We start from the raw sequence: 25,800 nt of genomic DNA on the forward strand, positions 1-25,800 counted from the left end.
GTACTACCAAGCCAGGCCAGGCAGCAGTGTGGTGTATATTGTGCGCGTGATACCATGACTTACTTTAGCTACATGTGAGTGTCTCCTGTATGCCCCAAGATGGCTAGTGTTATGGAGGAATTGGAAATTAAGGAACCGACGCCAAGTCTCGCGCCCAGTCAATACGAGGTACAGTAGGAATTATTTAAAAACGGCACACTTTAATTATTGACTGTACTGTATGAAGTTTTCCTCATTGTCAATGTGTTTATGTGTGTGCCTATATATACATGTATATATATGCATATACATGTGTATATATGTCTATGTATGTTATATATTGTATATTACAATATATCTTAAGTGTATATGACAGGCGAGTGGCAGTTTATTGTAAGTGTAATACTCGGTGTAAATAACGGTATTGTGCAGTGTCTATAATTAAGGTTACTTCCTGAAAGCATATAACACATAAATTTAATTTGTCTCCGCGATTGCATTATGTTAACACGTGAAGTACTATATGTATGCGTGTGTGTTAGTGTATAACACGTGTACAGTGAACCGTACAGATGCTGACACATGTGCTGGTATACGTGACACCTGCCCTCATGGCCACTACTGGAACAGATGTTGGCCACCACCACCACGCTATGTAAGCCACAATAAGCCAATGAATGAATCAATTGAAATGTTTTAATATTTCTATGGCAATGGCAAGTGGGGATGTTGATGCTAGTCTTCATATAGAGGATGTTGTAGTGTAGTGTTCCCAATGAAGACAAGGCAAATCCCACTGTCGACAACTTCAGAATGAACAAAAAAAAAACTTGTGGTGAGTCGGAGGGGTCAGTTGCCAGTTAGTTGCGTTCTTATAATCCTTCCAAGAAACTGCAGTTCTTCCCCGGGGTTATTTTACTCTCATTTTTGTGAATTTTATTACGTAAGGACCTGAATGTTGATGTAAATAAGACCTGTTTGTATAATGTTTTCACTGTTAAAAGTTAATGAATCTGTTTCGGGATATGTGGGGGAAGCTTTTGTCAAGATAAGGGAGCGAGCGTAGGTCAAGGTATGGAAGTTGCCCAATATTAAAAGTATCAGCATGTGTGTGTGTGTGTGTTCATGCATATCTGGATCACTATGCAAACTTATACCTGAATATACGAATTAAAATATAAGTAATGAATGATTCAGTGTATATTTTGTATTTTGTATAGTACGGTATAAACTAGTGTAGACTATGAATGGGTGTACTCGCCTGTGTGTGTGTGTGTGTGTTTAGTTCGGATGGTTTGTATGAATATTTTATACAAGGATGTTGGTCTAGACTTGAACTGACTTATTCTTCTATCCATCGCTCTCAAATTTCACTCGTTGGTTTAAAATAATCCTTAAATGGTGATAATGCGGTGAAAGGGGAAGGGCGATATAAGCACGAGTGTAAACGGTGTTGGAAATGAAAGTGAAATTCGCCGTTAGGGTTTGCACTACGCTACGATCATGTCAATACAACTCGGGGTGTGGCGTACGGTATAAGACAGATAGAAATATATTTGGAAAATCGTCAAACAAATTCACTAAAAACTACAAGTGTACAGTAAAAATAGGGGAATTTTCTCTGGATTTTAGATAAGAGAATAACTGACAACGAGAGCCACATTGACTGAGAACAGTATCGTGTTCCCTGGAGAGGTAGGCGAGGGGACAGGATTTTTGTTGGCGCGTGTACGTAATGTTCAAGACGGTGACGGTCGGATTACTTCAAGATAAGCCCCCAAGTTTACAATATTTCACCTGATGGGAGGGGGAGGTTAAGTTATATATCTTATTTACTTAATGGCCACCCAAACTAGAGGTGACCATGCGAAGAGAAAGAGGAGGCCAGTGGTCTACCGCCCTCTGTGTGAATAAACATACCCGGTATTCGTCCTGTAAGACACCTTGAAGTTGTGTTGATTCATTGTTGGTGCGCGACATCACTAAAAAACGCCCTGGGTTCACGTTTCCCATCCCTTACAAGTTTTTTATGTCGCTTTGAGATCTGCACAACCATGGCTTGCTTGAAGAATTGTGTTAGTCGTAAGGCCTACCTGGATAATCGAGATGATATAGATCAGGAATCATCTTAGTCGCTGTTTAACCTTTTTTTTATGATGTTAAGTCTTTCTGGGGGTAAAGTTTCCATTCCTGTATATAGTAATCCAGAGAGGTACTATCGTGGACAAAAGTTCGCTCCCTGTAGTGAAACTGAGACACGGGAATGAGTCTCCGAACTGACTTACCCTGATTGTTATCTGGTGCGGGTGTGCTGTGCGGGTCGATACTGCTTCAGTTTGGGAAGGAGCGAACTTTTGTCCACGATAGTACGTCCGAAATATTTATAAAGATGAAGAAGCCTGTTTGCTTCTAAAATCTGTGAATAAGTGTTGTCCATATTGTTATTTTTTCCTGATAGACGAGTCTGTGCATCCACTTGGGTCGTAAATTTTCGATCTTGTTCTAAATCTTTATGTATTATTGTCATTAGAGCTTTGTTGGAGACGTCAAGATCACATAGTCAACTCTCTTTAAGTGGCAGCTTGGCATGTGTCGTTTATCGGTTCAATTGAATTAACTTCAACTTGATTCCCTCCCTCAAGTACGCAGATGTCCTATTGTGGTCTGTCTGGCTTCACACACACACACACACACACACACACACACACACACACACACACCACCATCCCACATACCGGTAGAAATTATAATGAAACATAAGAAAATAAGGAGTCTGCAATAGGCCGGTTGGACTGTGCATGGCAGCTCCTGTCAAGAGTTACTACCACTCTCTATCATCCATGAATCTATCTAGCCTCCTTTTAAAACTTTCCAGCGTTCCAGCACTTACTACAAAGTTGCTAAGCTTGTTCCACTCGTCCACCACCCTATTTGTGAACCAGTTCCTTCCTATCTCCCTCCTAAACCTAACCTTATCCAACTTAAATCCGTTGCTCCGAGTCCTATCCTGCTCGGATATTATAAGAACTTTATCTATATCCCCTTTATTGATTCCTTTCACCCACTTAAATACTTCTATCATATCTCCCCGCACTCTTCGTCTTTCTAGGGAATGCAAATTTAGTTTCTTTAACCTATCTTGATATGGAAGGTTTCTAAGTCCCAGAATAATTTTCGAGAGATAATGGATGAGATAGTCACGATCATCTTATCTGAGCAAGAGACTTCGACACGAGCACTTAATAGCTGTAAAGATGAAAAAACACCCGAGCTATTACCGTACACCTGGACTAGCGAGCACACTTTCCCGCTCACCAAAACCGTAGGGTGTGTACTATAGACATCTCAGTCACTCAAAAGTACCTTGGGGATGTCGCGTTTAAAAAAAGTGTTATTATGGATGTGTTCAAAAGCTGTAAACGAACCAGTCAATTACATTAAGGGGATTATTGTAATTTGACCCGAGTCTTATTGAGGCAGGATGCGTAATCGTCGTTCCCAGGGTGTGGTGGGAAGGTAGCAACTGGTGTTTCTCAGTTCACACGTTATGCATGGAAGACTATAATGGTATGTCCGTCCGTACATTTATATAGAGACGTGGTTGAAGATCGTCTTGTCACTATCACCTTGTATCTCTTGGATCTCATCTATTAAAGAATTATTATTACTGTACAGTATTACATTTTCAAATAAAGTTATATCGCTTTCTCATTTATTAACACGTGTCTTACTCTTCAAGGTGAGAATATATTACTATCTTGAGCAACGTGTCCGCTTATCCCTCCTGGCTACCTAACCAGCGAGAAGCGGAGCACACAAGGACACGGTGAGGAGGCAAGAAAAAAAAATTCTTTACTTTATTATTATTACATCCTGGATTTGTTGACTGCTTGTTTTGATGTTCAGTGTTATCTTGTATTCCTCGTTAAGTTCTTTATGCGGTATATTAAGCACAAAGATCTTATCAATTAATGAAAGTATTGTTAAAACGTGGTGTGTACAATATAAAATCAACTGAACTTTTAATACTATCTTTACCAAAATTATAAGGTGGCGGATTATAACATCAACATCCAGTTAAACAGGGTTTTTTTTATCTGTGGAAATATACTGCTTGATAAATTAAGTTAAAGCTATTTATTTAACGTTATTGCGTCGTACTTAAGCAAATGTCCGCTACACACCCCTCCCCTGTGTGTGCCGATCACTTTGCATCCACACATAAATATGAGTCTAATATTAATTTAAACATCTTAATGCAAGAAACGGGTCGTCACCTGGAGAATTGTCACCACAGAGTTTGGCAGGATATCCCACCTAAAGAATTGTCACCCTGCCAAATTCTGGGGCGACGATTCTTCAGGTGGACATTCTGAGGTGACGATTCTTCAGGTGGACATTCTGAGGTGACGATTCTTCAGGTGGACATTCTGGGGTGACGATTCTTCAGGTGGACATTCTGAGGTGACGATTCTTAAGGTGGACATTCTGAGGTGACGATTCTAAAGGTGGACATTCTGAGGTGACGATTCTTCAGGTGGACATTCTGGGGTGACGATTCTTCAGGTGGACATTCTGAGGTGACGATTCTTCAGGTGGACATTCTGAGGTGACGATTCTTCAGGTGGACATTCTGGGGTGACGATTCTTCAGGTGATCCCAAGAAACAACTTATGTCACTTTGAGATTAATCACCCAACTTAACCTAATCTTGCAAGTAGCATTAAGGTGTTTAATCATCAGGTGAAATAAACTGCGATCGCCCATGTTTCCTCAAACGATTACCAGAGTCACACACCCCCACCTATATATGTAGTAAATGCTTTTAACACCGTGAAACCTCTGAACCAAGTGAGATGCAGGGCTGCTTGGTGGGTTCTTATATACCTCTCCCCTAGGAAAACATTTAAAAAAATCTCATTAAACATTTAGTGAAGTTTAGAGACATTTGGTACGTAAGTTGTATAGCATCCCTTAAGCAAGCATGTCCAAGCCCCCCCCAGCTTGTTGAACACCTCTAACGCTGCCTGAGAGGGTTTGGTTAGGGTGGTTAATCATCAGGTGCAATAAACTAGGGTGCTAATCTTCAGGTGATATTTGTAGTGATATATTCAGGGGAATGAGGGCTTGATGCACGTATAGAGCTGATGTCTCCTACAGTATCTAATTTGTACATTTTTTTTTCAGAGTCCTCTCTACACGAAGAAATGGAGAATTGTTTTGGCTGTGCTGGTGAGTATGGCTGTGCTGTACTGTGTTGGGTGGCGACTTTAAGTAGGCTAGTACTGCACGTAGCTTCCACGGCGTTGACATACAGTATACAGTACTGGGGTAACACGATGATTAGAGAGTCGGCCGTGTTGGTCACCCAGTGGATGATGGAAGACGACCTACTAGATAAATATATAACGACAACTGGCAAAGATCAGCAACATAGGTATACAATAATAAAAAAAAGCGACAAAGAAGTAAGAAGACAGCCTTTATCGTCACTTGTGAAGATAATTATTACCATGCTTGCCAACCTTTAAGAAACGATACGTGATAGGTCACAGGTCCTGCCAAGCTGCATGGTGGAGGAAGGTGGGAGTCGAGGTTCTTCCTGGGAGAAACAATCGTGAGAGGAAGTGAACTGGATTCCGAACCACATTATTACTCCACCAAAACAACTCACTTCCTGTTATTTTTTTTTCTTATAAATCATAAAATATATACAAGAAAACTAACAAGTCAGCTTCGTTTTCAATTGATTAGTCATGAAAATACCGCGTATCAGTGTTTTATACAGTACGGTACAACGGCTAAATCATTGAGAACTATTGGAACCCCTACAAGACTACACAACGCCTCTCGGTTCTCTACGTCACATAATGGCTTGAAATATTCTGCTGCCAATCCACACAACCACCCTCTACCTTAAATAATTAACAACCATCCCCTCCCTTAAATAATTTACCAACACAAAATAATTTTACTACCTTTTCTCTTAAAACTAACATGGCAAGGACTGATATATGGTTCAGAACTTGAGACCCGCGGACACTTTCAGCAGACACCAGAGAGAGGTTGGAGGTCTTTGGTGTGTGGTGTTATAGGTGAATGTTAAGAATAACTTTGACAGGAAAATATATGAAGAAGTACTTAGGTGAGCAAAAACTTATTGAAATACTTGAAATGTACATAAAAAGAAGAGATACTCTGGTCATATAACTGGGGATGAACTGATAATAACAATTAATGGGTAAAGTTAAGGGTAGGAGGGCCGAATTCAGGGAAAATTTCAAGAAAAAAAAGGCACGGATAGACCTGACCTAACCTACGTGCAATGTCATCATACAGGTATATATATATATATTTTTTTTTTTCCTGTGACTTTAATTCCGTTCACCGGAGGGTCAAGGGAAGGCAGAGATTGGGCTGGATGAATTAAATTAAAAACTGAGTCACCAGCGACACAAAATCTTGTTAGATTGACAAAAACAGCCCGAAAACGGTTAAAGAGGACTGTGGTCGCCAACTTTCAGATATCAGGACAGTACAGATGTTACCCTGACGCACTTCCTGACACTAACTTTGCGTAGGCCTACTCAGTGCACGAGCCGGATCAGAGGTCAGTCATCCACCCTTGAAATCATACAACTCCCATGGTTCCCTGCGGTATGTTTTCACCAACCTCAGTAAAAAGCTCCCTTTAACAGCTGCCACACCACATTAACTTCCACTCCAGGATTTTACGGTTGTGACTGTTCATGTACTGAATCGTCACGCGTAATTTATCTATATATACAAACTGTTACCATAAGGCAAAACGATTAATTGATGAGGTGCAAATAGAGACAGGTAATGCGACTGCATTAGTAGTTGCAATATTATAGATGATGGTAAAAACTGGTCTAACTCCTTTCTTAGGTTCAGACAAGTTCACATTCTCGATGTTTAAACAAGATCTAAAGGCTAGATCTAACATGATATTTTACATCTATTTCCTAACACTAAGTCACTCGAAATTGTGTGTCGTCTGTTAAATGTTGCAGAATGATAGTGAACAGTGTCCTGGAGTTGATCATTATCACACACCGGAAGATTTTACTCTTCAACTTTACTTTTGTATTATAACTTAGAAGTAAGAGTACTTCCCCTGAGTTTATTTAAGTGTGCATATTCAACATTTCTTTGTTATCACGCGCACACACACACATTGGTATTCGGTCAAATTGGCACTCTGTTGTATGCCAAGGTTGTGCGCTTCGGTCCGTTTATTGCACTTATACACACTTAAAACATTTCTCTCCACCATTAAGTGTATACAGTATACATTATTTATTGCGTTATGTTGCCCTTAGTTATAGTACAGTACACTAATACTTACATTCGGTAAACCCCATGCAGTTCTATTTGTTTTCCGCAGATAGGATAAATACTCGAGAAAAATCGTGATATACCTGATGTAGAAATACGCAAATGAAAATAATTGATATCACGGGTACATTTTGTATATATGTATTCAGACTTTTTATTGTGGCAGCGGCCAAGACTTACCAGAAATGAGGTGATGTGGAGTGAAGCTTGCTGGAGGGAGTGAGGCAATCTATCTATGACAACTTTTTATAATCTCAAACCACCTTCACAAACACCAAAGTTTTCACTTGAGAGCCTTCACCATGTTCACGATTTCTATCACCAAATAATCCTTTTCTGAATATTCACTGTTGTTTATAGGCACTCAAGTTCTTTTCTCTATTCTTTACCTCATGCTTTCCATCACGTCACGTCACTACAACAGAAGGTACAAGCCCTAATGTTTCGTCTCAAACACATCAAACTCCACATTCAAGGTAATTAGTATCTGTCCTCTTTTGACACAACTATAGTCACACTTGATTCCCCGTTGTCAGACACAATGAATCACGTTTACTGAGGTAAGAATGTTAAAAAACGGTAATACTATCAAGCACAGTAGAGCACCAATAGTTGACGACACAGCACTGAACTCTGACGCAAAAACGACTCAAAAGAACGGGAAGGAGATTCGATTCGCCTGCAGCAATATGAGGAGCAGGCCAGAGCAAACTACATTATGGTGACTCTTGGGCTAATTGGTCACTAAATGGTCAATTTTACCCTCTATTTATTTTTTTTAGATATTTATAAAAGCCCAGATAATATCAATCAATAGGGACGGCTCCTGAAAAAAAGTGCGGATCACCTGAAGATTATCCCTATATCACCATCAAGTTTACTAACCTAACCTAACTTACCCCAAGTTAATTTCTCCAGGTAACGTTAGGGTGATTATTCATCAGGTAAATATGCTAGTGAGGGGCTAATCTTCAGGTGATCCCGGAAATAAAAAAGAATGCGGATCTCAGATGACCAGCCCGGCCTCGTGCTCTGCTGCCCTCCACCTCTGTATGACTAACTCAAAGATAATTCTGGATTATTCAGATCACGTACAGGTGTAGTGTAAACGAATAATCATACTGACCACGAAACACCGTATATCATAAGTAAAATGATATACAGTAATACTATAGTGAATTATACCAATACATAACCACTGTGACTAGAGATTCCATGCCACCTCATACAAACAGACAAGACACAAAGAATGTCCTTCCTGCTGGCTGACTCGTGCAGTGCGGGGAATAAAAAAAATGCAATAGAAAATGTTAATATCAACCTGAAACACAGTTATACTACCAACACCTATTGTGTCCAGGATGACATGTGTTGCTGGTGTTGTGAAAATTGTATTGGTGTTGTAATAATGTTATGGGAGTTGTAAAAATGTTTTTGGTGTTATGAAAATGTTATTGGTGTAAAATGTTACTGGTGTTGTAATGAGCATGTAGTACTGGTGTTGTAGTGAACAAGTAGTACTGGTGTTGTAGTGAACAAGTAGTACTGGTGTTGTAGTGAACAAGTAGTACTGGTGTTGTAGTGAACAAGTAGTACTGGTGTTGTAGTGAACAAGTAGTACTGGTGTTGTAGTGAACATGTAGTACTGGTGTTGAAGTGAACAAGTAGTACTGGTGTTGTAGAGAACAAGTAGTACTGGTGTTGTAGTGAACAAGTAGTACTGGTGTTGTAGTGAACAAGTAGTACTGGTGTTGTAGTGAACAAGTAGTACTGGTGTTGTAGTGAACAAGTAGTACTGGTGTTGAAGTGAACAAGTAGTACTGGTGTTGTAGTGAACAAGTAGTACTGGTGTTGTAGTGAACAAGTAGTACTGGTGTTGTAGTGAACAAGTAGTACTGGTGTTGAAGTGAACAAGTAGTACTGGTGTTGTAGTGAACAAGTAGTACTGGTGTTGAAGTGAACAAGTAGTACTGGTGTTGTAGTGAACAAGTAGTACTGGTGTTGAAGTGAACAAGTAGTACTGGTGTTGAAGTGAACAAGTAGTACTGGTGTTGTAGTGAACAAGTAGTACTGGTGTTGTAGTGAACAAGTAGTACTGGTGTTGTAGTGAACAAGTAGTACTGGTGTTGTAGTGAACAAGTAGTACTGGTGTTGTAGTATTTTGCCTTTCAGTCTCACACTTTCTTAGTTTATACAATATTCCCAAAAGCTGTAATTTTAAACTTGAATGACTTACATTTGATATACTACAGTAAAAAAATTATTTACCTTATTCCGGTGTTACAGAAGGTGGGTGCCGCCTCAACTTATTTCCGTAACTTCAGATTGGTGTAACGTTGATTGGTGTCTGTATCCTGGGCTTCTACCTCAGTGTCAAGGCGAGAGAGGGTGACAGGACAGCTGCAGCCATCAGTGCTTTCAACGCCTCCACAGCCCCTCCCCCGAGGTCTTCTAACGTCCGCTGGCGTCACAAGTCTAGGGACTGTCTCTCTCTCAGTGATGACCCGTGCCCATCAGGTAGCTATGTCATCACCAGTGTTTCTCATTTTTCCTTGTGATGCTCGTGTGTTTGAGTGATAATGTATATGCACTATAGAGTATAGTGGTACAGTGCCATTTTTGTTTCTATATTTAAAGGTTGTATAGAACTAGCAATGGTTTAGCTGTCATCTTCAACAACATAATTAAGGACAACAAACCTAATCATTGTTCACCAAGTCATAAATTATTGTGTAATATAAGTAATATATATTGAGGCACAGATCTCATTCTACAATACAGAATTTTGAAATATTAAACCCTGGATTTATGGTTGAAAATAATAGATTGTAAGTGCTGTACTGTACAGGCAGGTATGTTAAATAATTAATATCTGCTACAAGAGTACAGGTACTAGGATGATATAATTGACAGTGAACCGTATCTCCACAGACTATGAAGCACATCCTCTCCTAGTGATTGGGATTGATGGCCTGCGACCAGACTCCCTTAGCGATGACATCACCCCCGCCATGAACTATCTGGCCAGGTGTGGTGTAACAGCACAGAGCCTTGTTCCCACCTACCCTACCACCACCTTCCCAAACATGTATTCTATTGCTACGGTAAGGTGATGTGTCCATGTCAAATTTATTATCAACATTTATAGTTTCTCGATAAGTGTTCATTCACGCTGGTCTTTTTTATTGGACTTGGAATATTTAGCATAAACTGGGTGTTCACAATATTTAATCTTCAGCATTACTGGCAGTTTTACATCATATTCTAATTTTATTCTTTGGTTTGAAGGTGAAATATGACATAAGATTCATTACAAGTGTATTTTTTTTTATTGTCTTCTGTGTTCATCTTACCTTCAGGGACTCTACCCAGAAAGTCATGGCATCATCGGTAATGAAATGTATGACCCCATCACCAAAAAAAACTTCAAGCCTACAGAGAGCACTTCCAAGAGCTCAGCCTGGTGGCAGGGAGAACCTATATGGAACACAGCCACTAAACAGGTATGGTCGCTCAGGGTCTCACTTACCGGTACGTATACTGTATCTCAAGACAAATATGGTTGCAGGTGGAGGGGAACTGATTTAATATGTAATATCCCAAAAACAGGAGTAAAGAGCCTCAGATATACCGTACTAAATATAGTACTTGAAAGGGATCAGCCATTATTTCTTTTACTTACTTACAACAAAAGCCACCACAACAATCACCCACTTAAGTAGTAGCTCTATCTTTCAGGGTAAAAAGTCGGCTACCTACTTCTGGGCAGGTTCTGATGTTCTTATACAGCAGAGGTATCCCATCTACTGGCAGAGGTACAAGACTAACGAGACCTTTGAAACACGAGTCACCCAGGTATGTATGTATATACAATATGCATCTATGTGTGGATGTACAGTATTTATGTATGTATGTACTGTAATGTATGTACAATATTTATTTACGTATGTAAACAATATTCTACTAGCACTGCAAATACTGCTTTACCTCACCAGTCGAGAAAATTCTATGCCAGTCTCCGGGTGTGTTCAGGTAGGCTGCGGTCTGGGGACAAATCTTCCCTGTTGATAATGGTAAAGACTCTAAATTAATCTAACCTCTGTCATCTTACAGTAGTGGAAGACACCTAGAAATACGTCCTTATCATCGCACAATTAAGGTTAAAATATAGATGGGGGGGGGGTGTACTGTACAGCCAGCCTTATGTCAAAATCCTGAGGCAAACTGGTTCTTACATAAAGTTGGATTTTGTCATACTGTACTGACCCCTGGCTGTAGGGTTTTAGAACAATGAATCTGTGCATTATACTGGGCTGTTAAAACCAAAAAAAAATTATTCAAAACATAAATTAGGACTGTTTATAATATATCTATGATCGGTTTTCATCTTATACCTAATACTGTATGTGGACATGGGGAAAATATAAACTCAAGCTGGGAGGATCTTTGGGTCTCTTATTTATCAGTTGTCAGCTACTATGTTTTGTTTCGCAGGTGTTGGACTGGTTGACACTGCCAGAAGAGGAACGGCCTCACATCATCATGGTTTACTTTGAGCAGCCGATGTTGGCCATCCAAGAATTCGGACCAAATTCTCCAGAGGTATGGTACGGTATGGAGACCTTTAGAATTAGTGGTCTTATATGATCTAATAATTCTTAAGGTTATGATGTATAATTTGCCAGTACCAGTATATGATTAAAGTTTTGTAGTAACATTCTGGAGCCAGTGCCTGCCCAGTATTCGCCAAAAGTGTGTAACAGAGACGTGACCGACTGCCCAAGTGGCTAAGAGACCAACCAGGGTGAAGAGAATAAAATAAATAGGGTGAAGAAAATATAGTACTGTACTCAAATGTAATATAACAGAATTTATATTTTCATTTGTCCATTTTGTACTGCATACAATATACTGTACCTGGACTATATAAACACAGACTGGTTACATTACTTGAGGTGATGTGTTACAGTGTACCAGAGGGTGATACGAGGTCAATCACTCACCTGTTGTGTCCTCTCCGATTAATTTATAGGCAAGAAATGGTCTGGAAATGGTCGACAAAATGTTGGACGAGATCTTCGGCAGCCTTTATCGTAGAAACTTGACTCACTGCATCAACGTCATCCTTGTATCTGACCACGGAGCCGCCCAAGCTTCCTGCACCTCCTCCTTCTACCTGGAGACTTTCATCTCTGATATTGATGCCAAGGCGCACGTTTATGCTGGTGCTGTTGGAAGATTAAGAGCTGTGAATGGTGGTGAAGGTAAGTTTAGATGACAATTAACTGATTACCTTCTCAAGCAAAATGTAAACAATTTTTTTATTATTGTATATTATTAAATTCTTTTGACCAAACAGAGCAGGAATAATGTATTAAAGGGGCAGTTCAGTCAATGGGATCTACTTTCAATTTCATAATGGTCTTGACTCAAAGGGAAATCTCTCCTATTTCATTATGATACAGATTAAATAAGCAATCTACCCTAAGTTGACAGTGCATGATGTGTGTAGAGTTCTTTCTCCATTTTGCATCTTTATTTTTAAGCCACACTGACAGTAATCCACTTCTGTTAACAAGAATCACCATAAATCTGATCATTCTTACATTCTCTTTATAAATGGCATCACAACATTACCAAAGGGTCATAACTCTTACCCCTAACATGACCAACAAAGGAGATTCTGACAGACTCATATACTTAACTGGGTTTTCAAAATACTGTAATAATTTTTAGTTTATGGTAAACAGTCCTAGTTTGAGAGTAAATTAGAGAATAAGGATCAGGTGAGGGTTTTAATGCACAAATATATAAGTAAATAAGTTTGTGATTATATATTTTGTTATATTTTTTCCCCAGCTGCCGAGGAAGAGATTTTACAGACACTGAGCTGCAAGAATCCCAGGGTCAGAGCACTGCCGAAGAGGTTACTGCCACGTAGGTGAGGGACAAGGTCGTGCTGTAATAACTGTATTCCGTATTTATCTCCTCTAACAAGGAACTATTTATCCCATTAGCCAAATAGCAATTGTCATATTTGCTATTTAAACCCTTCACAATGGGGCGTCACTTTTAATATTTTATTTGGTTAATGTCAGATGATTTGATTCAACACAGAGACCACAGGTACACAAGGGGTTAAACTGTTCATCATGGTGAGTTCAATTATAAAGAAACATAAGACCTAAGATTATAGTTGATTGATATATTTTATAGTTCTTATGGGATAATAAACATGTGAGCATCCTGAAGAAGTAAACTTAATGTTACCTCCTAGTTACGACTGACAACTGGACACAACCCCACAATAAAGGTTCAGTGGAGTACAAGAGTGACAATAACCTTTCACCTGTATCACTCGACCCTAAATATAAAACAACATTAATGTCCCACAATTAATGGTTTTACCTTCTATTTTTTCCTCATTTTTATATTAACTTCAGATTTCTTTTCAAGTTTTCCATTACATTATCCTGCAGGTACCACTACACTAATAACCCAAGAATCGAGAGAGTGATCCTTGATACTAAACCTAATACCCGTGTGGTGACCAACTCCAAAAATTACTGCAAGAATGGGGAACACGGCTTCAATAACCTCGAACCATCTATGCAGGTGAGACTTCCTTAACATTTATTGATTAGTGTCTGAACCGTCACTTGATATAATATTTAAATGGAATATATTATAGACTCGCTTTACCTGTCACCGGTTAACTTAATTAGGCAGTAGGTACAGTATGTTATCAAAATTAATCTCCATGGATTTTACATAACTGATTCTGTTATTTCACTTATCATCCATGACACTGTAACCTTTCAGAGTCAAATTAGTTGTTTTTTTGTAGACTTCAAGATTGTTACAGATGATTGTATACAGCATTCACCTCCTGGCTTATGGTTGCTGATCACACTGCCTCATATGGACTGTCATGCCTATTGAACCCTCTGTTGTAAATAATGTTAATAGTTATATATTTAGTAACCGCTTTAAATTTGAGTTTAAATATTTATTCACGTGTATGGTAACTGAACCATCACTACTGTAAGTTATGTTGATACTCTTGTGTACTTTCAGGCTGCTTTCATAGGTTTTGGTCCTGATTTTAAAGTGAACTATTCCAGTCATAGCTTCAGGAATGTGGAACTATACAATCTTATGTGTAAACTTGTGGACATCACGCCAGCAGAAAATAATGGTGAGAACATCATCTTATAGTGACAGTATAGCACACCATGATCTTAGTCCATTAATACATACTTACTACACTGTACCCAGCTGTGCAAGGGTACAGTACCTGACTTTATATTTGGGGAAATAGAATTGATCTAGTGTGTACTGATTTCATAGTATTCAGTATGCTGTATCCACACTGCCCATAATGGCTCTTCAGGTCCATGGATCTCGGTTTCATTTACACTCTACTTATCTCGTACTATTGTTAATTAAACTATTGAAGCTAGTGACATACAAGGTACTGAAGTTCTTGAAATTAATAGTCATAATGCAAGTTATCATTTTCCTTACTGTATCAAACTGAAATGCTTTGTCTCTTAAATACCTTTAACATGTAAATATGTAACCAGTTTTCAAACAATGTTGCTGATCATAAATGTTATAAATCTTAACATATATTTACTTATTAACTACAGTATTTCATCAGTAGGGTGGTGACAGCCTCTCTTCACGACTTGTAAAGATTTATAAACATGCAGCCTCGGGACTCTTTCCCTTGTTTTGTCCATGTCATCCTGCCTGAATAAGGAAAAATCAATTAGCTCATTGTCATTAACATTACTTGGCTAAAACCAGCTTTTCACTACACATCTCAGGGTTATTGGCTCATCTAGCTCATACCTAACACAAGATATTGCTACTGGGGGACTGTAGGTGCTGCTGACTATAAGCTTATTGTGTATTGATCACCTCATACTCATTTGACTTATCTGAAGAAAATATTAAAAATACCTGTAAGTAATTTCAACCTTAAATGCATTTCAGTTTGAGATATAACATGTAAAGAAAAATATGGAACCAGATAATTAAAGATTTCATAATAAAATGTCATTTTCTCACAGGCACTCAGGGAAGTTTGAACCATTTGCTGCGCCACGCCGTCCCTGTAACACCTTCAGATGCAACGAAAGACTTATTGTTGGAAGAAGTTGAATCACTGCCCGAGAAACTGCCACAGAATAATAAAGGGGACTTGGAGACGAGAGAAGACGGCACTCAAGAGAGATCCTGCAAGTGTTTTGTTGACAAGACTGAAGAAGTTATAGTAAGTAGCGAGATAACTTAATGTCAATAGCGAGATGAATCGATAAATTGCCATTGTTGATATTGAAGTAATTATTGTATATCTTCAACTATGTTTATATCTTCTCTCACACACTCAGCCAGAAGAAACTAGTTTAATTAGTGACCCAGACAACAGCAACATCACTAGTAATGTCTCCGGCGCTAACACGACAGCCACTAATAGTTCAGCTAGTGATGCAAACGATGGCGGTCAAAGCGATATAAACACTAGCGGTCGAAGTGCCATGACTCAAGCCGAACGCTCCCTACTTTTAAACACCCACGCTCCCTGGGGCTCACCGGGGTTCTCTGCCCCCGACGCCATTGAAGGCAAGCTCAAGGTACTTCTGCATACCGGCTACGTCATTGGTTAGTATTGAGGTGACACGAGCCATATATTTTTTTTCTACTGTTGGTGTTATTGATGTGGAGATAATGATAGTATTAATGATAAACGAGGTGATGGTGGGGGTGATAATGCCATAATATCAGATTTCACGCTTCATTTTTCAATTATATACCTCGGCAGATTTTCTCTATTGTACTTCACACACTTTTATCCTTTTTCTCCATAAACATTAATAAAAATTTGTTCTATGTATGTTGATATGAATTACTATGAATCACAACAGGTCTGCATGAAACCCTGAACCTTGGAGTGTGGGTGAGCTTCACTGCCAACAACCAAACCATCATTCAGACAGAAAAGGAAAAACCGTATTTGCCTGAAGGGATAGAAATCAAACCAGAGGTAAGTTTTGAATTGTAACGTTTTCTTCAGTCTCTTAATTTCATCCATAAATATGTGTTTTAATAATAATTAACGTCTCTATCCAGGTCCCTGATTACTGTGAGGTAGATAGATATAATGGTATGGCATAAGAGGAATTTGTCTAGTATTTACACTCTTGAACCAGCAACTGAACACTAGGCCCTCTTGCTGGTGCGATGACCAAGCTAACCCCTACATCACCAGCTGTCATGACTTTGGACTAACGATTTTAATTGATTGGGTTGGATTTATTTAGCTTTGTTAATTCTAAATGGATATTACATATGGAGTTTTATTGCTAAAAAGATAATATGGAGACATAGTAATTGACATATTGCGCTAAATTGACCCAACTCCCATATCCTCCCTCCTGACATGTCCTGAAGCCTACAGGTCACCTCAGTCACCACCATCATGTCTTCCCTTCCTGACCAAATATCCTTCTTCTTATATTATGATGTATACCTCTTGGATTATATTAATATTATACATGGAATAATAGATTGTTTATTTGGTGTATGAAGAACCATTACCTTGTTGAGAGATCTGATGTTTCAATGTACTTATTACTGCACTGAACATTAACATAGTACTATATACAGTAACTTACGTAGTTATTGTATCTGGTTTTCTATGTGACACTGCAGGAAATTCGGGTCATGGATGATAAGCCATTACCATGCTGGGAGGCAGATGTGAGGCTGGAACGACTGCCTCAGGACCAGTGCCAGAGACTGCTGACCACAGAGGAGTACCAGGCTAAAAACATCACACTCATCCAACTCTTCCCTGAAGGTTGGTGACATAATTATTTACTGAATCTTGAAGTATTTGATTTCACTGGAAATGTTCTATGCTTACAGCAGCAGAACATAACCCCAGTTCATCCTTCACTCATTATCAAATGTGACTTCCATTCAATAACCTATAAGAAAGGCTTCACAGATCAAAATTGTAGCTGGGTATTACTGTATATGGATTTATTTCATGAATATCTGAGCCAAGTTAAATAATCAGTTATTTCTAATTTTATTTATCAAAGCATAAGCATCAGTTTGACCTATGAATTCTGAGTTATACATCACTTCCATTAATTTTCTGGTCATGCAGTACAGTAATATGATCTCAAAATCAACTGACAGCTGAAATTTTACAAGCAACCACAAGACCTTAATGGATGTTTCTATGGCGTCTTCTATGATTAAAGTGTACAAATTGTCCTCTTGTCTCCACATCCCCTCAGAAATGGAAACAGAGGAGCTCCTGATGTCAGAAGGTCACCTGCTGTCCAACATGGCGTCAGTCAAGGTTGGCTACAAGGAGGGAGCGTACACAGCCATGATCAAAGCCATAAGGTTCTGGGCCTCTACAAAGGGGGTTATTAATGTTGTTCTCGGCCCAGTGTTTGATTACAATCTAGACGGCCACCAAGATGAAGTGACGCACGTGCTGTAAGTTTCTCCCTTGTGCACTATACTGTCACCATTATAAGTATACAGTATTCTGAATTCATTATAAGGTATATTGTATATTAATTGGAATTACTGTATACTGTTTATAAAGAACAAGGTATTTAAGTGTTACTACAAATATCAGAGGTATATACAGTAAAATGATTATTAATTTAGGTTTAGATATGAGAACATTATCATCACCACCATCATCTTACGGCCATTTCCCTTGTTTGAGTGAATCAGCTGTGAGAGATACAGTGAATGGAATAAAGTAGACAGATGTCACTCCACCTACTTATGCTTGCCCCCAGCATCCACCAACAGTAGGCAGGACCACAGTGTACAAAAAGCTGTAGTTCTCTTCCAATATGCAGAAGAGTTTTAACGTCAACAATGATGCGTTATAAAATGAATCTACTGGCGAGTTTCATCTGTGGTATTTAAATTAGTATGAATATAAATGTCTAAGGAGACGTGATAATCTACATAATGAGTTTGGAGGACGGAGATCGGGAAGAAAGACAAAGACGACTACTGTACTCCTGCGACAGGAATTTTTTAAGTTGTCAAAGAACCAGAAACACTTACCCCAAGATACCGACTGAATTTTTTACGAGATATGACAGACTTGCTCATCTCGACAGCCATAATTTGTGATTACAAATATCCTCTTGTTCTTTTTTTTAATTAATAATGAGATATTATTTAAATTCCTAAAATAAGGGGATACCAATATTTTATTACTAATGAGGTTTACTGAACTTGCTCAAGGAATGATGTACAGTAGATGTATATAACTAAACCTTCTTGTTATCTTCCAGAAATAACGTCAAGCCTCTGCTTCCTAGTGACTACTTCTTTGTGGTCACCTTATGTGGCAACACAACCTCAGCCTCCTGCTCAAGTGATCCACTCGATATCTTGGCGTTTGTTTTCCCCAACACGGAGTTCCCCGACAATTGCCTTATGGTGAGAGCTGAGAGGTTTTAGGTCTCTTTCATACAAGAGTTTTTGTTGTCACCCGGTTTAGAAATCAATGGACGTCCATGTGAAAGACTCACATTGAACTCCATTGATTTCTAAGTCATGCAACAAAAAAATACTCATGTGAAAGAGGCCTTGGTGTCTAACATACCAGTTGTCGGAGGTTCATGAATCGTGTTTATAATACAGTTTAATGATTCCCCGTATAGTCCTTCCAATTCTTTTAAAATGTTTTTCCCAATGATTTATATACAGCTACAGACAGACAGCAGGGTAACATATGCAGCACGTTCCTAATACAGTCTAACATGATAGGTTAGGTCAGGTATACAGCAGGGAAGTATATAAGAACACAGAACTCCCCCAGTCTCTCTCTCTCTCTTGAAGTTCTGGATCCTCTGGTAATTTCCTGGTCAAACAAAACAATAATACCAATTAATGATAAGATCTCCTCTACTCCTTCTATGGCATTCAGATTTCTTAAAAGGTTACCAAAAAAATTACAATAATTACCCATGTGCTTTGTGATCTGATTTTTACACAACACGGAAAAGTAAACAAAGTATTAAATTTTTACCATAAATCCAAGAAATTTATACCCTGTAGTGTCTTATAGCAAACTGAACCCTGTGTGGCTTCATCGCTTATGCTTGTGAATTTTAACCCTATCCGTTTTTCTGTGAATGAATTGCAGAGTGATGAGGAGTACCTGCAGTATCATTTGACCACGATAAGGGACGTGGAACTCCTGACGGGTCTTCGTTTCTTCAGGAATATGTATCTACCAGATGCCCTGAAACATAAGACGTATCAACCTCTTCACATCTGGCCTCTCTCGCCCTCTGGGCCCTCGCCAGGCCTCACGCTCAGCCAGAGGATAGGGAAATCAGAAGGTTCTCAATTTGTAAATACCAATAACACTTGAGAACTTGTGATGTCTCGTTCTTTACCCAATGTTCGTCAGATTTCTTTTCAATTTGTAAATAATGACAGTGGTTAATATACTTGTGGTGTGTTGTTCTTTAGCTGCAGAATTATGTGATAGATTAATATTTGTAAAAAAAAAATTATCGTGTAAATACCCCGTAGGTACTGACAAAGTGTGAATCTTGAATTAACTTTAGGCTGTTTAATTATGTATCGTATGTGATTCAGTTGCCTGATGTAAAATGTATACTCAGTTTCTTGACGGTTGACTAATGTGAAGAATATTCTGGTATAAAAACACACATGACAATATTGTGATACAGTATAGACTTTTGGTTGCATTTCGTCTCTTATTAAGATGATAGAAATTCCCCATAACACCACTGTTTTAACCTGTCTGTCCTAAGCTCATGTAAATATTTGCATCCCTGGCCAATGGATTCTTTCAAAAAGAAGTAAAAAAAAAATCATATTAATAATAACAATAATAATACATCTGTAATAATAATAATAATTTACCTGATATAATTAATTACTTATTATTAAAGAAAAATTGCGATGGTGACAACTGATAACATTATATGGCTGATGGCCACTTGAGGAAACTTGAAACAGGACTAAAAGGATAAAAAGAAGTTAGTGTTGAATAGTAGACAACTGACCTTTGACCTTTAGTAATGAGGACCACTATTAATCCTTGACCATTGACTTTTAGTAATAGGGGGTCAATATTAATCCCTGACCATTGACCTTTAGTAATGAGGACCACTATTAATCCTTGACCATTGACCTTTAGTACTAGGGGGTCAATATTAATCCCTGACCATTGACCTCACCACTGTAAGAAAAAATATGCCAACAGTTTCTAGTATTTGCGAGACAAACCTGTTGAACTGTTAGGACTTTGGTGTACAGTAATGTAAAGATGTGTTTTATGTTCCTGTATTTATAAATAAAATGGTGTAAATGTGATGTGTGTGTACTGTACATATGTAAAGATGTGCATGATGATAGGTTTAGTGCCAGCAGTAAATAATTAGGAAGCTTGGATTTTATTTTATTTTTCATGACAATGGTGATGTACTAGTTAGAGGTATGTACTACAGTATATAAACTATGATTTTTCTACTGTGTATGAGTCTACTCTAAGTGATGCATGGACAGACTTCAGCAGTAACAAAGCCACCTTCGTTCTGTTTCTTTTCGGAGAGACAGTATCAGGTGGAGAATTCTATGTGTACAAATATACACGGTGAAAATATTCAGACGTGAGCACAGGAAGGAGTTACAGCATTATGTGAGATGATGGCATTTATAAAGAGGATTATCCTCACCATAGTATTAAAAAAGGTAAACACATAAGATGGATAAATTAAACTGAGTAAATTGTAATAACTTGAATGTAAATTTCATTATTATGTTGATCTTCCTTCACTGGCGGATTTAAGTTAATACGTAAACTGTAAATTGAATCGAGTTGGGAAGTTTTGTACAAGGTTAGAGCTCCAACAGGGGGCTTTCAGTGTCACAATGATGTTGGCAGCTTGAAACTGTTGATAAATTTAACCCAACATTACCTAAACAGTATGTCCTTATTTCTGTATAAGAGGAAATTTAATTATACTGTACAATATAATAAAAATAATAGTTAAGAGGCGGGTTTTGTGGCAAGAAACCCACCAGGAATTCGTAGTTATTTATGTGAGTATTAATTGGTCGATGGGAACAGTGTGTCACGGTGGTTGCCACATACACACACGCGCACACATTCCATAGTTTGTACACATTGAGCCGTCATGACATTTAATGTATCTACTGATGTTGGTGATAAGACCCGTGTTTTACTCTGCAGTCTGACAGTGTTGGCTGGGTGTTATTACTACGGTCTGTGAAGTTGTCCCTCTTTGTAGATAATAAACTTAAGATCAATGATTATATCTTTACTTTTGAGCCTCTGGAGGATGATACTACACAACAGAAGAATATTGGTCATGATAACTTGTGATATCTCCGTTAGCCGGAACAATTGGTGCAGAGCACTTTCAGGAATGAGAGATTTCCGGGTAACGACTCTCAAAGCCGAAAAAAATAACTCGTCCTCGGAAATTTCTGGAAAATGTGCCCCTCGAAAAATCGTTCACAAAGCCGGAATTTTCCAGATAATTTTGGCTTTGGGAACGATTTTACGGGAAAATTTAAATTTTGGCTATCAGAGAGTTCCGGGTTTGAGGGATTCCGGCTAATGGATATATTACTAGTTCTTTACTGAAGTTTGTAGCCCAAAAAATATAAAATAAATCCTGTGTGGCTAAAAGGTTGTCAAGCTACACCATAGTTGTTCACTGTTATACTGACGGGGTAATATGAAAGCATGATTTGATGACACACACAATGTCATGTGCCAAATCTATTAATGAACACACATCTGCTCTGTCAGTTAAAACAGAAAAAGAACTTATGTATGTATGGGAATGATAAGAAAATGTACAAGACAAACTCTCATTCACGTCGCCACAGCTCAGGACAATTCACACAGAAGATACTGATAATCAAACCTGTATAAGATTTGACTTTAGGCTTATTTAAAATGTAATACTGATTACTATTTAAGGCATCATGTTCGAAAGTATTGTTCTGAACACACACATGGACAAAAAAACTTACTTGCTAAATTTCTCTCCTTGGATACAGTTTTACAAAGTCTGACTCACAGGTTCACGGATCACGAAGCTCCTTGAGAATGTGTGGAACTCCTGTCTCAGTGCTCCTAAGCGACCATAAATAATCATTTCTGAAGATACATAAGGCAATAAAAAAATTATACAGTACAGCATTACCATAGCATACTTGTAGCATTATGTAGACCCTATCTTATACCAGTAGATCCAAACATAACTCACTTACAAACCATTTATTTCAAGTTTTTCTGTCAACAGTACTGATTTAACTGTTGATATCTAGACAAAAAATTAAGAGTATTTATCTGGCAACTTATAATAATATGTTAACTTTACATAAATATACAATGACAGGGTAAACTGCCTGACAAGTACAGTAATGTTTGTACTTATGTAAAAAAAAATAAGTTTGGCCTCAGCTTGAGAATTCATACATTTATGTAGGAGGAGGGTTAGGTTAGGATAGGTAGGGTAAGAGAGGTTAGGGTCAGGTAGGATAGGATAGGTTAGGTTAGGCTAAGCTAGGCTAAATTAGGTTAGGGTAGGCTCGATTCTTATGCAGTCTTTTCGTTGGAGCAGTCATTCCCAGTCAGCCAGTCTTTAAATTCCTCCTGGGAGACTGAGGCATCCACTCCAGGTGACATTTCCAAACATTTATCCCTTGATCCACCCAATTTTACCAATCAAGATACATTTCCCTATAAAGTGGGACACTCGGCCGAGATATTTGTCAAGTACAGTATACTGTATATTATTAATTTAATCTCTTCTCTACTGAAAGTCTACCCAATGGATGGCTAGTTGGGGTAGTGGCTAGGGTGGTGGCTGAGGTAGTGGTGGGAGAAATGGAATGTAGTATTTGGTTGAGTGGTGACGAGGTGGCGGGTGAAGGCGTGGGTAGTGGTCATAATAGGAAGTGACTGAAGCATATAGAGGGTAGTTAGCACAAGGACATCAGGTACATCACGGTGGCATCATCTCACGTTACCTGTTGGTGTTGACCCTCACCCCCCCCCCCTTGTCGCCCCTCCCAGGTCACCTCGTGAGATATGCTCAGTAGTGGTCTTTGTGCCTGTTGCTCCCCCGCCTTTCGTGACCCTAGATACACCATTGTTCAGACCCCCCCACCTCGTTTCCCTGGACCATGGTTCATACACACACACACACCCTATGACCCTGGACCGTGGTTCATGTGGTGTAAACAGCTTCATGGTGAACCAAACAAAGCTTCTCTATACAGGAGCATAATTATCTATCTTTTATGGCCCGGTAATATAGCCTGGTCAGGAGACTCACAAGCGGCGGTGTTGTTGACTGCCACAAGCTATATGACTTTATGACGTTAGGAGTGATTATATGAACCAGGTGAAAGCTGTGGCGAGAAGTGGTATACACACAGAGGAGAGGACCATTATCACCACGTTTCAGGGTCATAATATCTTGTGGATTGTTGCCTTTCTGAGAGATTTTATATTCCGTGGGATACTGATGAAGTTTTAGGGTCAGTAAATTAGGCTTTTTCTATACCTTAAATCTTTCTCTTTGTTAATATGACAGTAAATTAGGCTTCACTGAATATAAACTAGTCATATATTTATATTGTAGTACAGTGGGTTAATATTCTATATATGAAACAGACATTGGTGATACGATTCGAGGACAACTGAACACCACACATGTATTTACTAACAAATTCCTAACATGAACTCTGAGATTTTAACAGACCAAACACTTTCTAATTAACAAAGTATTAAACATGATTGTGGTTAATTATAAGCTGTGGGGGTTAATCTTCATGTGATACCAAAGTTTGAATCTACAACCTGAAATTTATGAGAAAGCTTTCATGATGCCAAGTACAGTACATGTGTGTCTGACTGTGTGTGTGTGTGTGTCTGTCTGACTGTGTGTGTGTCTGACTGTGTGTGTGTGTGTGTGTGTGTCTGACTGTGTGTGTGTGTGTGTGTGTGTGTCTGTCTGTGTGTGTGTGTGTGTGTCTGTGTGTGTGTGTGTGTGTGTCTGTGTGTGTGTGTGTGTGTCTGACTGTGTGTGTGTGTGTGACTGTGTGTGTGTGTGTCTATGTGTGTGTGTGTGTGTGTGTGTGTGTGTGTGTCTGACTCTGTGTGTGTGTGTGTGTGTGACTCATGCCAAGGACGACCTGCAACACGTCACGTTACGTCATTATTATTATTATTATTATTATTATTATTATTATTATTATTATTATTATTATTATTATTATTATTATTATTATTGCATCATACCCTAACCATAAGCTACCATACAGGCAGATACGAGTTTTAATCGCTCTGACGGTGTAAGGATGAGACGGCGAATTACTTAACGACATAGAAATCTGTATAGGCAAATTAGTGAGCGTTAGATGATAATAACGTGAGAGAGAAGTTTATTGGGGATGGTGACGTCATGAAGCTAATATTAAAGGCCCGAATAGCGTGAAAAGCGGCAGTAAGCGCCACGACACAGGTGGGGGTGTACGTCCTCCCTCTCCCTACAGTAACTCTTTCTCGACTAAATTTACGCTGGAATACGAGAGAGAGGTGTGTGTAGAGACGCGCCCTACTATATACTTGACTGAAATACCCAAATACTCCTCTCAGTAAGGCCTGTCTGTAGATGTGTTAAATCATCGTATTCAAAGGGTTAAATTATAGTAATCAAGGGGTGAAATCATAGTAATCAAGGGGTGAAATCTTAGTACAGTATTCAAGGGGTTAAATCATAGTAATCAAGGGGTGAAATCATAGTACAGTATTCAAGGGGTTAAATCATAGTACAGTAATCAAGGGGTGAAATCATAGTACAGTAATCAAGGGGTTAAATCATAGTACAGTAATCAAGGGGTTAAATCATAGTACAGTATCTTAGTACAGTATTCAAGGGGTTAAATCATAGTAATCAAGGGGTGAAATCATAGTACAGTATTCAAGGGGTTAAATCATAGTACAGTAATCAAGGGGTGAAATCATAGTACAGTAATCAAGGGGTTAAATCATAGTACAGTAATCAAGGGGTTAAATCATAGTACAGTATTCAAATGGTTAAATTATCATAATCAACGGGTTAAATCACAATACTAACGGGTTCAAATCATCATTCTCAAGGGGTTACATCATCATACTAAAGGGGTTAAATCATCATACTCAAGGGTTCAAATCATCGTACTCAAAGGGTTAAATCATAAAAATCAAAGGGTTAGATCATTGTTCAAAAGGATAAATCACCATACTCAAGGGGTTAAGAAATTTATTATTTTCACCCGCCGAGGCACAGAAAGGAAGATTTTGGTATAATTTTTTGTCGTAAGTTATAAATAAATTCACCA

At 38.6% G+C, this 25,800-nt stretch overlaps 1 protein-coding gene across 1 annotated transcript; it reads left to right on the forward strand.

The window, feature by feature from the left end:
- The first annotated feature begins 7 nt into the window (after nt 1-7).
- On the forward strand, nt 8-21,708 carry LOC121855607 (venom phosphodiesterase 2-like). Its single transcript, XM_042350655.1, has 18 exons — nt 8-168; nt 5,167-5,211; nt 9,663-9,855; nt 10,270-10,442; nt 10,698-10,841; nt 11,077-11,193; nt 11,833-11,940; nt 12,371-12,602; nt 13,198-13,279; nt 13,818-13,953; nt 14,416-14,536; nt 15,417-15,619; nt 15,738-16,008; nt 16,272-16,390; nt 17,059-17,206; nt 17,655-17,862; nt 18,687-18,834; nt 19,544-21,708. The coding sequence occupies exons 1-18, from the start codon at nt 100-102 to the stop codon at nt 19,772-19,774; spliced, it is 2,748 nt and encodes a 915-aa protein (XP_042206589.1). The 5' UTR covers nt 8-99; the 3' UTR covers nt 19,775-21,708.
- Nucleotides 21,709-25,800: the final 4,092 nt, after the last annotated feature.

Source organism: Homarus americanus, unplaced genomic scaffold (assembly GCF_018991925.1).
Source record: "Homarus americanus isolate GMGI-L3 unplaced genomic scaffold, GMGI_Hamer_2.0 scaffold48090, whole genome shotgun sequence".
Classification (NCBI taxonomy): Eukaryota; Metazoa; Arthropoda; class Malacostraca; order Decapoda; family Nephropidae; genus Homarus; species Homarus americanus.

Coding starts and splice junctions, on each gene's coding strand:
- LOC121855607 (XM_042350655.1), top strand. CDS start 100: ATGGCTAGTGTTATGGAGGAATTGGAAATTAAGGAACCGACGCCAAGT. Junction 11,194..11,832: donor TTGAAACACGAGTCACCCAG/GTATGTATGTAT, acceptor TTTGTTTCGCAG/GTGTTGGACTGGTTGACACT. Junction 14,537..15,416: donor CACGCCAGCAGAAAATAATG/GTGAGAACATCA, acceptor ATTTTCTCACAG/GCACTCAGGGAAGTTTGAAC.